This window comes from Xyrauchen texanus, chromosome 9, assembly GCF_025860055.1.
Source record: "Xyrauchen texanus isolate HMW12.3.18 chromosome 9, RBS_HiC_50CHRs, whole genome shotgun sequence".
NCBI classification, from domain to species: Eukaryota; Metazoa; Chordata; class Actinopteri; order Cypriniformes; family Catostomidae; genus Xyrauchen; species Xyrauchen texanus.
The window spans coordinates 25,012,463-25,030,057 of record NC_068284.1 but is presented as its reverse complement, the minus strand read 5'-3'; the positions used below and the strand labels follow the sequence as shown (position 1 = coordinate 25,030,057).

The 17,595-nt window shown below is 39.2% G+C and overlaps 1 protein-coding gene across 3 annotated transcripts; it reads right to left on the bottom strand.

Moving 5' to 3' along the window:
* Window positions 1–486: 486 nt before the first annotated feature.
* Window positions 487–12,884, bottom strand: impa1 (inositol monophosphatase 1). Of its 3 annotated transcripts, XM_052133295.1 has the most exons (9): window positions 7,425–8,206; window positions 6,431–6,524; window positions 6,203–6,336; window positions 5,989–6,093; window positions 5,636–5,681; window positions 5,286–5,394; window positions 5,084–5,192; window positions 976–1,127; window positions 487–841 (listed from the first exon to the last, which is right to left on the bottom strand). In XM_052133295.1, exons 2-9 carry the CDS (start codon window positions 6,491–6,493, stop codon window positions 711–713), a joined length of 849 nt encoding a protein of 282 aa, XP_051989255.1. In that variant the 5' UTR covers window positions 6,494–6,524; window positions 7,425–8,206; the 3' UTR covers window positions 487–710. The 3 variants fall into 3 exon arrangements, with proteins under 3 accessions (XP_051989255.1, XP_051989254.1, XP_051989253.1); XM_052133294.1 differs by lacking the exons at window positions 487–841; window positions 976–1,127; window positions 5,084–5,192; ... (2 more) ...; window positions 5,989–6,093; window positions 6,203–6,336 and adding exons at window positions 8,824–11,969; window positions 12,816–12,884 and having other exon boundaries at window positions 6,494–6,524; window positions 7,425–7,516; XM_052133293.1 differs by lacking the exons at window positions 487–841; window positions 976–1,127; window positions 5,084–5,192; ... (4 more) ...; window positions 6,431–6,524; window positions 7,425–8,206 and adding exons at window positions 8,730–11,969; window positions 12,816–12,884.
* Between the last annotated feature and the right edge of the window lie 4,711 nt (window positions 12,885–17,595).

The following is a 17,595-nucleotide window of genomic DNA, read 5'->3' as shown; positions in this document are numbered from 1 at the left end:
TGTGATGGCATAATGGTCAGTAAATGATGAGAGAATTTTCATTTTGTTCTTGGCTGATTTCTTTAGATTTTCCCATGTTGTCAGGCACTGAGTTTGAAGGTAGGCCTTAAAATACATCCACAGGTGCACCTCCAATTCTGTACACTTCCTATCAGAAGCTAATTGTCTAAACGCTTGACATCATTATCTAGAATTTTCCAAGCTGCTTAAAGGCACAGTTAACTTAATGTAAACTTCTGACCCACTGGAATTGTGATATAGTCAATTAAAAGTGAAACAGTCTGTCTGTAAACAATTGTTGAAAACTGACTTGTGTAATGCACAAAGTAGATGTCCTAAACGACTTGCCAAAACTTTAGTTTGCTAATATTAAATCTGTTGAGTGGTTAAAAAATGAGTTTTAATGACTTGGTGTGTGGAAACCTCTGACTTCAACTGCAAATGTAATATGACTAGTAAATAGCTTTATTTAAAAATTTTAATGGAAACATAACAAAAAGAATGGGAAGGTAAACACAGAACAAAATGTATAATAAATCGTGACCTCTTTATACATAGCTGCAGTATAATTTAATCAATTTTCTTTTTCAACATTGTGAAACAATAATCACTTACACAAATATAAAAGATACCAGAAAAAGCTATTGAATTTAAAATGTACTAGACTATACCAGACTAAAACAAGACTATAATAACATTGGAGCTTTTCTTCACTTTAAAGGGTCTACAGGTGCATCATCTCTTACGGCTGTAAATGCCTCAATCTGTGTAATGATTCTCCCTGCAATAGTTTTATTATTAGCTGCAACAACTCTTCTTGACATCATGTCCATTGGTCCACCTGAGGACAAAAAAACAAACCATGGTAATACGCAATTATTTTCACACTAAGCTAAAATAAATGTTTCAAAATGCAAACAATTCCAAGATTTAAGAAATACAAAAGTTTGTAACAAGCATTTGAGCACTCTTGACCTTCAACATCCATGAGAACTCCTCCTGCCTCTGAGACTATGACTGCTGCAGCTGCAACATCCCAACAGTGGATTCCAATCTCATAATAGGCCTCTACACAGCCAGACGCCACCAGGCACATGTTGATGGCAGCAGATCCTACACCTCGCATCCTGAAAAAGACATTTCAATTTTAAAGAGGTATTTGTTAATGCACATTACAGTAATAATACAAATTATTGTTAGTACTAAATAGTAACATTAATATAAGAAATGTACTACCATGAAATCGAAATTGAGGCTATTTGTTTGTCTGTTAACTTTGAGACTATCTGTATGCTAGTTTACTTTTATAGTTGACCGTTGTGACAGGGCGGAGGGTGGGGCCGGGTCGTGATTCTGCACACCTGGCCCCTAATTAGGCTAATCAAGTCTCAGAGAGGGATAAGGGCCGACTGGAATCTGCAGTGAGAGAGAGAGAGATTTATGGACAGCTGTCCAAAACCTTTGTGTGATTGTCTTTTTGTTTAAGTTGCTTATTATACTATTATTTATATTGTCAAGCCGGTTCTCGCCGCCTCCTTGTGTAAGTGTCGCTCCTCTCTCTCTCCCACTGCCGCTCCGTGTTGGCCTTTTACCTCTCATTTTAAAATGTTTTGTTAATTTTTTTTTGGGTTTTCCACACCCTGTCCCCTCCAAGCCCCTCCCCGAGATTTACGGATACCTTTGTGTGTTTGCCTTTTTGTTTAAGTTGTTTTTTAAACTATTATTTATATTGTCAAGCCGGTTCTGGCCTCCTCTTTTCCATTAAATCCCTTTACAACCCTATTATTTTTGTTATTTTTCTTTTGCAGATATGCACATTTAAAATTTATATTTTAGATGGCTTTCTTTTCCAGTTAAACAGACCAAAAATATTGATAATCCTGCATCCATTGCATATAAAAACTTCTGCCCAATAAAATGCTGTCTAGAATGAGAATGGCCTTCCCGCTAATCCTATCTGCCTCTGACTAGCAATAAGTCCCAAACATGGTTCACGACTGTGACGCATACTAACGGGTATTGGCTATTTATTTTTAAAAGGACGAGCCCTTTGATATGTCCCGCTCTGACTTTCCAAAAAAGTATGCTTTTTAATGGAATAGTTAACCCAAAAATGAAAATTCTCTCATAATTTACTCACCCTCTTGCCATCCCAGATGTGTACTACTTTCTTCTGCTGAACACAAAGAGAACATTCAGCTCTATAGGACTATACAATGCAAAAGAATGGTGGACAGAGCTTTAAAGCTCCAAAAAGCACATAATGTCAGCTTAAAAGTAACCCATAAGACTCCAGTGGTTAAGTCCATGTTTTCTGAGGCTATAGTGTAGGTGAGAAACAGATCAATATTTAAGTCCTTTTTTTACTATAAATCTCCACTTTCAATTTCACATTATTCTTCCTTTTGTTTTTGGCGATTCGCATTCTTTGTGCATTTATAGTAAAAGAAAAAAAAAGAAAAAGAACCGCTAGCCATAGCCGTAAGGTCTAGCAATCACATACAAGGGATAACAATGGGTGGCAAGGAACATAAAGTAGCTTTATTCGCTGACGATGTAGTGCTATTCTTAAAACAGTTAAACGCCTCTCTACCTGCACTTTTAGATCTGATCAATCAATTCGGAAATATATCTGGATATAAAGTGAACACATCAAAGTCATCGTTAATGCTGCTCAATAAAGATAGCTGTCCAAATACATCACATTTATTTACCTTGAAAATATCACCCAGCTTTACATATTTGGGTATCAAAATAGTTCCCCAATTAGAAAATATAATTTCTACAAATTATAATGCTATAATGCTATAATGGAATCAACATCTAAAGATCTAGAGAGATGGTTATCTTTACCAATTTCATTGATAGGAAGGATTAATATATTGAAGATGAATATTTTGCCTAAATTCATGTATATATTCCAAAATATCCCTTTGGAGCCACCTGTTGGATTGTTCTCGAAGGTTAACTCATTATTCAGGAAATTTATTTGGAACAAGAAATGCCCTCAAGTTTGTCTTTCTCTTCTTTATCTTCCATTTGACACTGGAGGGTTAAAATGTCCCAACCTGTACTGGTACTATTTAGCTGCACAATTAAGAACAATAATGTTTTATTTTTCCTCTGGAAACAAACCATCCTGGGTGGATATGGAGTCATGTGGTTTTGCGTTGCCATTAAACTTGTATATATACTCAGATAAGTTTAAACAATTTAAAACAGTCACCACGCACCCCATTGTTTGTAATATGATTAGAGTATGGTATGAAGTTAGAGAGTACATGAAAATAGCTGACTCTTTATCACAGTTTGGGCAACATTTGGGGCAACACATTATTCAAACCAGGCACGAAGGACTCAGGATTCCGGTTGTGGGTTTGTAAAACAGCTCAAGGATGGGGCAAGGAGGAGGCGAGAACCGGCTTTTCAACATAAATAATATTTTAATGAAAAACTTAACAGTACACATAAACAAACACACATGGCGGACATGTCCGCTAACGATCTCTCTCTCTCGCACAGCCCTCTGCTGTCGGCCTTTAAACCTCAGGGACAGATAATTAGCCTAATACGGGACCGGGCGCGCAGGATCACGACCCGGCCCCGCCCTCCACCCTGCCACAGGGTTGAAAAAGGATTAAGCAAAATTAGTGATCTTTCTGAGGAGGGAACGTTGATGTCGTTTGAGCAGGTATCTACTAAGTATAATATTCCAAGAAAACACTTCTTTAAATATTTACAGATAAGGAGTTTTGTTCTCTCTATGCAGAACCAATCATTAAACTTGCCAGCACTATCTTCTTTGGAGGAATTAATTACCAAGAAATGCAATAATAAAGGATTAATATCAGTTTTTTACAACTGGCTTGCATCAGGGTCTACTGAATCATCAACCCCAAAACTTGAATTATGGAAGGTGGGATTGAGAGAGGATATAGCTGAGGATGAATGGAGACAAGTCTGTAAAAACGCTCAGAAACAGTCATGTAAAGTTAGCTTAAAACTACTTAAATATAACTGGTTGATGCAGACTTACATAACTCCTGTCAAACTAACTAGGTTTAATAAAATATCCCTGATACATGCTTTAAATGCAGAGAAGCTCAGGGATCATTTGTGCATTGTGTTTGGGAATGCAGTATTATTAGAGACTTTTGGGTTGAAGTGATTAATATTACAAAGATAATTTTATCCTTGAATATTCCTCTAGATGCAAAAATTATTTTGCTACACTTATATCCAAAGAATTTTAAACTAAATCACCAGCAGCAGTAAATTTATAGATTTTGCTATATTACAAGCTAAAAGAATGATAGCTCTTAGATGGAAAAGGTCTGATCCACCAGTTATTGGAGCTTGGATTAACTCCATGGCACAGTGTATGGCCTTGGAAAAAATAACATACTTTATTAAAAATCTAAATGGATGTATATGAAGAAATATGGAAGCCGTTTAATTACTACATTAACAATAATAATATTGGTCATTTATTACTGGAGGTGTAACTATGTATTAGTGTTATTTTTCTTTTCTTTTATTATTATTTTTTTCCTTTTATTTAATATGGTGTCTTGCTGGAAAATGTAACTTTTATGTGTAAAGAACAGTAATGTATACTTGGTTTCTGGGTACCTTGCAATATCTGTTTTGTATTTAGAATGACGCTTGTCTGATACCTTTGTGTATTTCTGTATGGGAGTAGAGAGTGATGTGTTTTCTTGTTGGGGTGGGAAATAACTGTGACGATCTGAAAAAGTGTTTCTTCTTGTATAATCAAAAAATAATAAACACATTGTTCAAAAAAATAAGAAAAAAAACACTTGTGTTCAATGGACCTACAGAGCTGAAATATTCTTCTAACTATCTCCGTTTGTGTTCTGCTCGAGAAAGAAAGTCATACACATCTAGGATGGCATGAGGGTGCGTAAATAATGAGAGAGTTTTCATTTTTGGGTGAACTATCCCTTTAAGCCATTGCATAGGGTCTTTAAACATTAATTAAGACTTTACTATGACATGAATTATGGCAGAGCAAAACTGTTTCTTCTTGTAAGGCTATTTATGGAAGAAAAATGGGACATACCCATGGACTGGCAGACACAAGATCCTCCTCATACTAGAGAAAATCTTGTCGACGACATCAGAATCTCTGTTAGAGCCAAATTCTGTAGCGATGATTGACTGGTTGATCTCTGTTATTAGATTTGGCAACAATTGGAGAATTTAGATGACTGTCAACCAACAGACACAGAGTGAAACTGAATCAAAATGCATAGAACAAATACCTTTTTGGTCTGATACTTGTAGAGGTTGTCCATTGCAAAATGCACCCTTCCCTTTTCGAGCTGTGTACATCTTATCTTCTACACAGCTATACACCACACCAAATTCTAACTGTAAGAGAAGAATAATTTGTTTGGCAGCCACTCTTCTTCTTGGACGAATTTCCAAACTTGCAAAGGCACAATAACTGAGGCACCAAAATAATTTTTATTGGTGCAAGAAAACATTGTGGAAGCAAAGCTGAAGTTTCCGAGTTTATATCTCACCTCAAAGTTGCAAAAATCCATTGCCAGTGCTGTTACTTTGTTATAATATAATTAAAGAGAATACATTGGAAACAAATGTTGCTTACCATTTTGTTGACAGCAAAGCCAATGCATATAGCAACAAATGGATATCTGAACAAAGGAAGGCACATTTATTTTGTATACCGCATGCATAACATAGTTTCAAAATATGAAAATCCAAAATTGCAATTAATCGTGTAATTAATCAAGGGTTTCTCATAATCATACACAAGGGCCTAGATTTGGCTTGAACATTGGGGGGGTTACAGTGTGAATATATTTCCACTGATAATGGTATAAATTTTGGTGGTGTTACCCCTTGATCCCACCTGGAATCTACTTCCCTGATTATACACACAATTAAGGTATCCTGTACATATGCATCATCACATCAATGGAAACAATATTAATATATTACCCATGCACAAAATTAGTGGTCCCATCCACAGGGTCAATAATCCACGTTGGGTTGTCAGTCAAAACACAAGGCTCTCCAGCTGCCACTGATTCTTCACCAATGAAACTGAAACAAATAGAAGAAGAGCCAGAAAATTCTCTATATGAGATTCTATGCTACTGGAACCTATACAGTATGTATAAGAGGATTAGAGATCTCCCTGTGGGCACAATACCTGTGTGTAGGAAACTTCTCCTTCACTGACGTAATAATGAGTTGCTCCACATTCTGGTCTGTTTTAGTGACCAGATCAACAGAGGAGCTTTTACACATGATCTTCAGGTCATTCTGCAAAGCATCCCTCACAATCTGTTGGTAACAGAGATATAAGAGTTTTCAGTAACAGTGAAAGTTAATTATTTAGGATATATTACTCAACCTAAAAAAAAAAAAAAATTCTCACCTCTCCTGCCTTCCTGGCCACAGTGACGGCATGGTCCATAGCATCTTGCCAAAGATCAGACATGTTGCCTTTATGTAACGACCCCCTTTTTGATCTGACAAAAAAAATAAATTCAGTTTCAGAATTCAGCCATAGGGATGATGTAACATTTTACGTTACCGTTAATCCATTCAGGTCTCCAAATTTTCTCAAACCCTAGTGAGTTTAATGTGTACGGCCTATATAAACATAATTTTAAACTGAAAATAATCAATTTACTCTTCATAGGCAGCAACTTCCTATAACGCAGTCTAGGTATGCAACTAGGTTTTGAGACACATCAATTCAGAGAATGTCTTCCATTCCTGCAAGGGAATCTTTGAGGTTGTACTTATGGTTCTGATTTTATTTAATTTTTTACCACTTTGGCTGGTGGCCTCCAACTGGCTCTCTGACTTTCCTTAAAGAATTCTAACCCTTACAAAAACTTACCATGTTAACCATAGTTTCCACCCAGATAGCATAGTTATTTTCACTACTGTAAAACCATACATATATCCTTCAAACAGTGTAATAAACTCATTTTGTTTAATAGTTTTGACAGTGGTGGCTAATTACAAGTTAACAAATTTAGCAGAAGTAAAGTAACTGTAGTAACCATGGTATTTTAGCGGTGGCTTTTGGCTGGGTTTGTTTTTATTTATTTATTTAGCATTGATAATCTACTTAAATCACTGCATAACATATGCATGTAATCCATGTCTGTTGTGATCACACGTACGGGTTCTCCCACTTAAAATGATATGCATGACAGATAACAGGGTTCAACCTCATCTTTAGATTAGATACTTAACTTTCATTATTAGACCGGTTATAGTTCCGTGTGATTAATGATAAATATCAATGTAAACAATGCATTATGCTCTAGCCACATATATTTATAAAATAATAATAAAAAAAAACATTGCAGATATTTTCAACCTAATCAAAAATAATAAGAACACAAAATTCTTACCAATGACCGGCGAAATGTACACAAACTGTCAGCTCTATCCTCCTACATGGCAAGTACTATTTCCGGGTTCTTGAGAAGAGATTAACCAGAGCCTGCAAGTTTAGCATAGAATAGCATAACACAGCTGTCCCATTGTGGTTCTATGGGCCGTTCTTCTTAAATGGCCGTATATGAAGGAGATGCTTCAGTACGCTGTATAAACTGATTTTGTAAGGAAACAGTTCGTCACTTGACCACCTGTCCGCTACATGTTTTACACTAAACAATTATTTTGAAGTGAACTATGTGTGAAGATTACTAAAATAAAATTCACAGATGATTTTGTGACAGACAGGTGTCACTTTACGGCTCTCTCATTCATTTGTATGGTATGTGACAGTATGCGCTGAAGGTGACTTAATGTCGCAACACGCTAGTCGATCATTACACTCTGTTCTTTGGTAAAACGCGGAGGTTAATTTGTAGTAATTTGTTCGCCGTGACGCAAATCTGTAGGCGAACACGGAGGTCTGTTTTGTCATGGTTCCCTCGGGATTTTCCTATGGGATTTATAATTGTGTTTTTGAACGTATGAGTAAAATAACCACTGTGGTAAACATTACATGAAGATATGTGGACGTTTTGTTCTAAAACATAAATTGCACGCCTCAAACGTGAATTTTGAAGCCATATTGAGTTGCATACTTGAAAAAAATAAAAACACACAGGGCGGCTTCAAAATTCACAAATGACGTATGAAGCCGTGCTATGTTTTAGAACAAAACGTCCACATTTCTTTAAGTAATGTTTACCTACACAGCCCTTATTTTACACATAAGTAAAAAAGAATTTAGAGGGAACCCATGGCAAATTAGACTTCAGATTCGCCTACAAAATTGAAGTCATAGCTAAACAGCTCTATAGTTCACCCCAAAATGAACATTCTCTTATAATTTACTCCCCCTCTATAAATGTGAACAACTTTGTTTCTTCTGCTGAACACAAATTAAAGATTTTTAGAAGATTGTTTCACCTCTGTAGATCCATACAATACAAGTGAATAGTGACCAAAAATGTTAAGCTCCAAAAGCACATATGCATAAAAGTAATCCATATGATTCCAGTAGTTTATATTCAGTAGTCCATATATTCAGAAGTGATTTGATAGGTGTGGGTTAGAAACAGATCAACATTTATAAGTCCTATTCTAAGTCCTTTAAGTTATTTCAGTCCTATACATCCTTCTTTTGTGATGATTTTTTTTTATTGATTCATACATTAAACAAAGAAAAGCAAAACATACACAGAATCGACATTTAACCCCCACTATTAAAAATATCAAACTGTAAAACAGTAAATAGTTTCTGTTATTATCAGCAATGTGTAATTGTGATGTTCTATCAAAATGTTTGCAACTGACCGATACTTGGTGGGCAGGACTAACTGTTTTCTCTCTGGTGTTTGGCGGTACAGGACTCCATTCTCCAAATGTAGTTGACTCCACTCATGAAGGAGCTTGCGAGTGAGCCCACTCACTGACCTTCTGACCTCGTCAGTAAGAACATTACTTGCCTCTTTCAGTCTCATTATTTCCCCTATTCCAGGGTCCTCTCGTTGGGCTTTTACCAGCTCTTCGTGGCTTATTTCGGGCAAGAATGAATGAGGCTGTGGTATCACATCTGCAGAGGAGGTGTAAAGTGCAGCAATCCATGCTACATCTTTCTTCTGGGCTGCTCTACCCCCTTCCCAAGTCGCATGCAGCACATCCTGAGACAGCTCCTCTGTGCATGTCGCCACATAGTGGTCAATATCGAGTGGGATGCGTGAGAGTGTGTCGGCGTCTCTATTGCTTTTTCCAGGTCTGTATTTAATGTTGAAGTGGAACTCTGACAATTCTCCAACCCAGCGGTGTCCAACTGCATTGAGTTTCGCAGTGCTCATGACGTAGGTAAGCGGATTGTTATCAGTGTAGATAGTGAAATGTGGAGCATAGAAGAGATAGTCTCTAAATTTCTCACACACTGCCCACTTCAGAGCAAGGAACTCGAGTTTTCCGCTGTGGAGTCGGTAGTTCCTTTCAGCAAGTGTCAGAGTTCGTGATCCATATCCGATGACTCGCATTTTTCCACACTGTCGCTGATAGAGGATTGCGCCGAGCCCTTTCTCCGATGCATCCGTGTGTATGACGAATGGCTCCTCGAAGTTGGGGTATGCAAGGACTGGGGGGTTGGTCAGCATACTGACAAGACTTTCCAAGGTGCTTTGGTGATCAGCCTTCCATATGATGGGTGTTTTGGATGGGAGTTGTGGACCCTTGGACTTGCAGTGACGTGGAAGGGGTTGGGGCATGGATGACTTAACTTGGAGCAACTCATACAATGGCTTTGCTATTTTAGCAAAGTCCTGTATGTAGGAGCGGTAATAACTCAGGAAGCCGAGAGCCCTTCGGAGATCACCAACTGTTTGGGGCATTTTGTTCTTTAAAGCCCTTACTGCCTCTAGGTCTTTGGGGTCAATTCGAACTCCCTCAGCCGATACCAGGCGTCCAACATAGCGAACCTCCTTCTGGAACATTTCGCACTTCTCTGCTCGTAGCTTCACTCATGATGCTGCAGCGCTCTGAGGACTTTGCGGATCACCTCCACATGGTCACTGAAAGATCTGGAGTAGCACAGTAGGTCATCCAGGTACGGGATGCAGTACTCATCTCTCAGAGAGCCTAACATCTCCTCCATGCTCCTTTGAAAAGCTGCCGGTGCATTCGAAAGTCCAAACGGTATCCTTACCCATTCGTAAAGCCCCCAGGGAGTGATGAAGGCAGTAAGATGGCGTGACTCTTCTGCCATAAACCCCTGGTGGTAAGCTTTACCTTGGTCCAGTATGCTGAACATCGAGTACCCACCTAGCGTGTCTATCAAATCCTGTATTTGTGGCAGTGGATGTCTGTCGGGTACAGTTTTTTTATTTAGGAGACGATAGTCTATACAGAGACGAAGAGTGCCGTCCTTCTTCCGTACACATACAACTGGTGCAGAATAGGCAGATTTAGATTTCACTATCCAACCCTTCACAAGAAGATCTTGAATGTACTCTTTCACTTCTTTAAACAATGGTTTGGGAATGGATGTGTATGCTCTCTGCACAGGGATCTCGTCATTGAGATTGATCACCATCTGTAGGTTTGGGATACGGCCGAGGTCGTTTCCGTCTCTTGCAAAGGCATCTGACTCCTCACGAAGCATCTTTCTTACAGCCTCATGCTGTTATTCCTCCAGATGGTTGAGCGTTACAGGTGGGTCCCACAGAGGTGGATCTGAGTCGCTGACCTGAGTGGTGGTGACCTGACTGACAGTCGCTGCAGGCTGTGATTTGTCCAGGGTATCTGCCTCCACAACATTTTCAACATGCTGCAGGATCCCTAGAGCTGTTTTACGTGGTATTGTGATGTCATGATTGGTGTTATTACCAATTGGAATGGTGACATAGGGCTTTGTTGTGTTCTGGATTTCAAACAAACCTGGCCCTGCATCCCACTGTCCAGATGGTAGGCTATCTTCATCCATCTCCAGCAACACAAATCGGGTAGAGGCATCCATGTTTGACGGAACCCGGCATCTCACCCACAACACTTCCCCTCGTGCTGCGACTGAGAGACAAGTTCACTTGGTGGTTTTCTGTCTGGCTGTTGAAGAAGGCTTAAGGATTGGGTTAACTGTGTCTGTGGCGGTACAGCATGTGTTGTTGGTAAGCACTGCATGAGTTTCTTGCTAACCTCTTCATAGCTAGCTAGCACTTTAAGAAAATCAGTGTTAGCTGTGTCAGGTGTACTTAACATTGCTGCTTCTATTGGGCCTGAATCTAGATCAGCAATATCATTAGGTGACGCAGCACTAGCTACATTGAATGTGTGGTGGCTCTGTTTGTGAGTGTCTGTGGTGTTTTCAGGGGCTGTTTGGATAATGACTGAACCTTCAATAAAATCAACACGGTCATCACGCTTATCCCTACCCTGCTCAATATGTAACTCAGAATCACCTTTTACATTTGACATCGACACATCATCATCACGACATTTCACCACATCGTCAATAGCATCTTTCAACATCAACAACTGAACCATTCTCTCGTCCTCCGTGTCAAGTAACTGCTTACTATACATGAACAAGTTGATGTGATCGTAACATCCTTCCTGGTCTCCTTCCACAAGCTCTGACTGGTCCTCGCTCGACACTGGCTCCACCGCTCTGGCGACCTGAAGAAGCTCTCCAGCTGACAGGGTGAGTAAGCTTTTCCTAATGTGAATTGACATGATGGCTCCTTGTTTCCCTCACGGCTGGCAACACGGGTCGGTGCTGGTGCAGTTAGCTCTGGATCACAGGCCTCCACTCGTTCGCGGTCGCAGTTCCACGGCTGGACAGGGTTAGTCACTGGTCAGCGTTGTCATCATTCGGCTCCCACTCAGCTAGGTGGCGCCGAAGAATCCCGGGCGAGCCCCCAAGGATCTGTAACGGGTCCCGGCCAGGGGTCCGCTAGCAGATATATATTGATACTCCTGGTCGAAGTGCTCTGGAAATATTGAAAATATTACACAGTTATAAGTGATGCGGGACAACAGTTGCTCTTCTTCCATTCAACCGGAATATGTTTATTAACAACTTCATTTCAACATTATATCTGCAATCAAGAATTATTTCTGTTATTTTTTGGTTGCTCTGTATTGAGACACAGGTAATATCCACAATTGAATAACATGAAGTCACATATTCTTCAAACATACATTTCCACATAAATGTATCTTCACATATTTCCTCAACATTAACCTATCACACTTTTATCTTAAACCATAAACACACATTTTCTCTCTAAACCATATTCTCTGTTATCTCTCATTAAACGAGTATTTCTGTATTCATTATACATTTTGTAAGTGTTCTCTTAATATAACAGAATAAATCCCATTTGCAGTTAAGTTAAATTATATTTACATTATATAAGTACAAACTTCAATAGTAAACATATTTGCCTCATAACTTTTACACTTAATTCCTATGAACCGAAACTGTGGTAATATTAGACTATAACACGTGCATTCAATACTACCACGTGCGTTTCACCCAAAGCTAACGTTACATCTGTAAACTGCTTTTACTCCGTACATTAACGTTATTTATTACCCGTAATGCATAGTCTTACACACACAGTTACTTTACACATACACAGTAATAACTCAGAAATATATATAAAAGAAAACATTAGCGCGAGCGTCGGCCGCCATTTCCTCAACTTCACAATGTTATCATTAGACTTGACTATTCACACACCTGACATACCTTTAGCTTATCAAACACACATCACTGGGGATTCATATTAGCTTATAACCCTTTGTAGTCATATAAAAGATGTAAAACTAACCTGGAAATATTGAAAATATTACACAGTTATAAGTGACGCGTGACAACAGTTGCTGTTCTTCCATTCAACAGGAATATGAGCTTGTCTACCTCCGCGCCTCGCTAAGGGTCCCAGAGTGACGCGGCTGACAGGTACTGCCACCTTGTGTCCGTTCTGTGAAACAGCATGTCATAGCGCGCTTCTGTGTATTCTCTCAATAGTATTTAACTTGTAATAAAAGGAAAGAAAAGAAAAGATAATAATCTCAACAAAACCTATTTTTGAGATTGTCACATCAACATTTACAATAAAGTCTAATTTCTTAGAGTGTGTACTGTCTTCAAATTTAATTGTATATTTGTAACAACTGGATAATTTGTATTACAAGCACACCCCCCAAACCCACCCTCTTAGAGCCCCTTTTTTTCGTTTGGGGCACTGCCCTTCAAAATGTCTGTGCATGGCCCTGACTGGATATATGTAATTACCTTTTGCAGGCTCTTCAGCAGTAATAGACCTGATGATATCCATCCTTTGCTTTGATGCTGACATGCTATCAATTATGGACAGCACATAGCACTCCATGTCTGAGTGAGTGTCACTACTGTCCTTTACATCATCTGAGGAACTCCCGGCAGTCTGTGCATTTCTTTTCCACATCTGCCGTATACGTTCTCTCATTTGTTGTCCCTGGAACGTTGTTTGATCTTCGGCCCTCATTTTGAATGTGAGATTTGGAATGAGCTACAGCTTGCGTGACAATTTTTGTCCTGGATTCCTACCACGATTCGGTCTCTAATGTGTTCCTCACCAGGTCTTACACCATGTAATAAACCATTGTATGATGTGTGAAAGAATCCAATGTTGACATCCAACATACGTTGAGTGTACACGCCAGTTTAGACTGTCTGATTGACTCTTTGTATGCTATGGAGGACGCACTAAAGGAATGTCCATCTCTAAGCAAAGACTTTCTCACTGGATTACACTCAACTAGAGGTGTGGCCTCTTCATGAGCATGGACGAACAGTGTGGCCTTACAAGATATATGTTTTGCAGCAGGATGGTCCTCTCAAAACACATTCGCAAGGTTTTACATGGCTCAGTGGTTGAGGCTCAGGGTTACTGACCAGAAGGTCGGGGGTTCAAGCCCCAGCACCACCAAGATGCCACTGTTGGGCCCTTGAGCAAGGCACTTAACTCCAGGTTGCTCTGGGGGGATTGTCCCTGTAATAAGTGCACTGTAAGTCGCTTTGGATAAAAGAGTCTGCCAAATGCATAAATGTAAATGTTACAACCTTGACTTAATGTCTCTCTCAAAACAAGTCCTCTCTGTCTACTGTAGAGCGTTTGCTATTTTATTGGCCAAATGCCCCTCTTTTAAGTACAGGCTCCCTTTCAATTTACACAACCACCTGCATTTGGACCATTGTGTTCCCAAAGTTACAGGCACTTCATTATAAATAAACTTCCTTTCCGACTGGGATCGTGAAGGGGTTAATCCATACTATATGACCTAGTTCATATATATAGTCTGAGTGTTCCCCTCCGTTCCCACATCCGTAACTGCGGTTCCCTGAGACGAGGGAAACGAGACATTGTGTAAGCTGGCTGAACTACAAGACTCAGAGTTCTTTGAGGTGCAAGCTATGTGCTCTTTTTCCCTCAGTCAGAAAATTCGGAAGAATGGTGTTTGCGTGCCCACTTTTATAGCAGACAGCTTCGTGCCTAAAATGGCGAAAGGTTCTCATGTTTATGCAATGATCAGTGTGAATGAAGATATCCCCATCCACATTCTTACTAGTTCCTTTTGTTGTTGGATATATCTCCAAATTTCAGATACTAGTACTTATTCTGCTTTTTTATCAACTGTTCATTTCTGATTCGTATGTATTCCGTTCAACTCAGCAAAAAAGAAACGTCCTCTCACTTTCAACTGCATTTATTTTCAGCAAACGTAACGTGTAAATATTTGTATGAACATAAAAAGATTCAACAACTAAGACATTAACTGACCAAGTTTCACAGACATGTGAGTAACAGAAATGGAATAATGTGTCCCTGAACCAAGGCGGGTCAAAATCAAAAGTAACAGTCAGTATCTGGTGTGGCCACCAGCTGCATTAAGTCCTGCAGTGCATTTCCTACTCACGGACTGCACCAGATTTGCCAGTTCTTGCTGTGAGATGTTACCCCACTCTTCCACCAAGGCACTTGCAAGTTCCCGGACATTTCTGGGGGGAATGCCCCTAGCCCTCGCCCTCCGATCCAACAGGTCCCAGACGTGCTCAATGGGATTGAAATCTATGCTCTTCGCTGGCCATGGCAGAACACTGACATTCCTGACTTGCAGAGAATCATGCACAGAATGAGCAGTATGGCTGGTGTCATTGTCATGCTGGAGGTTCATGTCAGGATGAGCCTGAAGGAAGAGTACCACATGAGGGAGGAGGATGTCTTCCCTGTAACGCACAGTGTTGAGATTGCTGCAATGACAACTAGCTTAGTCCGATTATGCTGTGACGCACTGCCCCAGACCATGACAGTCAAAATTGATCCCGCTCCGGAGTACAGGCCTCGGTGTAACGCTCATTCCTTTGACGATAAACACGAGTCCGAACATCACCCCTGGTGAGACAAAACAGCGACTCGTCAGTGAAGAGATTTTCTTTCCAGTCCTGTCTGGTCCAGCGAAGGTGGGTTTTTGCCCATAGGCAACGTTGTTGCCGGTAATATCTGATAAGGACCTGCCTTACAACAGGACTACAAGCCCTCAGTCCAGCCTCTCTCAGCCTGTTGGGGACAGTCTGAACACTGATGGGGGGATTGAGCGTTCCTGGTGTAACTCGGGCAGTTGTTGTTGCCATCCTGTACCTGTCCCGCAAGTGTGATATTCGGATGTAATGATCCTGTGCAGGTGTTGTTAAATGTGGTCTGCCACTGCGAGGACGATCAGCTGTCTTTCCAGTCTCCATGTAGCGCTGTCTTAGGTGTCTCACAGTACGAACATTGCCGTTTATTGCCCTGGGCACATCTGCAGTCCTCATGCCTCCATGCAGCATGCCTAAGACTTGTTCACGCAGATGAGCAGGGACCCTGGGCATCTTTTTTTGGTGTTTTTCAGAGTCAGTAGAAAGGTCTCTTTAGTGTCCTAAGATTTTATAACTGTGACCTTAATTGCCTACCGTCTGTAAGCTGTTAAGTGTCTTAACAACCGTTCCACAGGTGCATGTTCATTAACTGTTTATGGTTCATTGAACAAGCATGGAAATCATTGTTTAAACCCTTTACGATAAAAATCTGTAAAGTTATTTGGATTTTTACCAAAATATCTTTAAAATACAGTGTCCTTTTGTCACTAAAATACAATGTTTCTTTTTTGCTGAGTTTAGTTACTAGTGCTTATTTCTTAGAAACTAGTACTTATTCATTAGGTACTAGCATCTATTATTTCGATACTAGTACTTATTTATTAGATACTAGTGTCTTTTCCTATTGTTACTAGTAACATTTCGTATCTTACTAGTAACAATTGGTTTTCTACCCATAAAATGCAATGACTAGTCAAAATGGTGACTGCAGAGTAGAATAAAAAATCTTACAAGTAAAATAAAGAATCTTACTAGTAACATTCAAAATAAGTACTACGTAGTATCTATTGAATAAGTACTAGTGCCTAATGAATAAGTACTAGTATCTAATGAATAAGTACTAATCCCTAAGTCCCTAACTAGTCACTAGTGAATAAGTACTTTTATCTAATGGAATACTAGTCACTAAAAAAAATAAGTGCTAGTAACATACAAATATATACTAGTAAGCTTTAGGGAATAAATGTCAAAACAGTTTGATATATTACATGCGCTTAAATGGTTTAGCACCCAGCCTACATTCTTTGTTTTCTAAAGTTACTGATGCGCACATGCAGTATGTTTTGTGATCAGCATCACGACCCTGACAGCCTGACCCTTTGAACTAGCTATATTTTACTGTGTATTCACCATTGAAGTGTGAGAATTATTCATTGAACCGAAGTCACTCTACAGCATTTGTTTAGTTAGTTGCCGAGTTAAACCAGCAGCACTGATAATGTAATTATTTTGTATTTATTTATTATGACAACTGGTTTCAACAATTTTTTTGCAAGTATTTTGTGCAATTGCTACATCGGAATTCCTACATACATTTGATCTTACTGTACTGTATATATGGTTTACAATAAAATACACTGTACATAACAATGTACTGTACTGTAAAAACTGACAGTATGTTGTACCATATAATTTACAATTTCATTGGAAGGATATGAGTAGATTAGAGGACTAACATATTGCACAGTGCATTGTACAGTATTGTATTGTACACTATAGCTTTTTGTGGATTACCGTTACTATTGAAAGCATAAAACAAGACATATTTGTGCTGCTTTTTAGAGGGATCTGTTCTTGAATGTTCTGATTTTGGTTCTGATGCTGTTGAGCATACAACCCGACTGCAATGTGATTAAGGCAACATCCAGAGTCATTGGTGTCCTAAAACATGCGTTTGTAGTAGATGCCCTAAAACACATTTTCAGCAAGTTCTCATCTTCTACTCTCTTTCTCTTTAATCTCTGTAGTCATTTTTTTGCCTATGTTCAGGGTCCAAGCCAGATCAATAAGACAACTATCAAATAACGCTTACATCTGAGCAGTTAATCTGCATTAAAAGGAAGTCCCTGCAATTTAGATAGGAACACAGGCAAAGAAAAAAAGGTAGGTAACCTAAAATATTTATTTTATTATGTGGGTGATAATGGGAT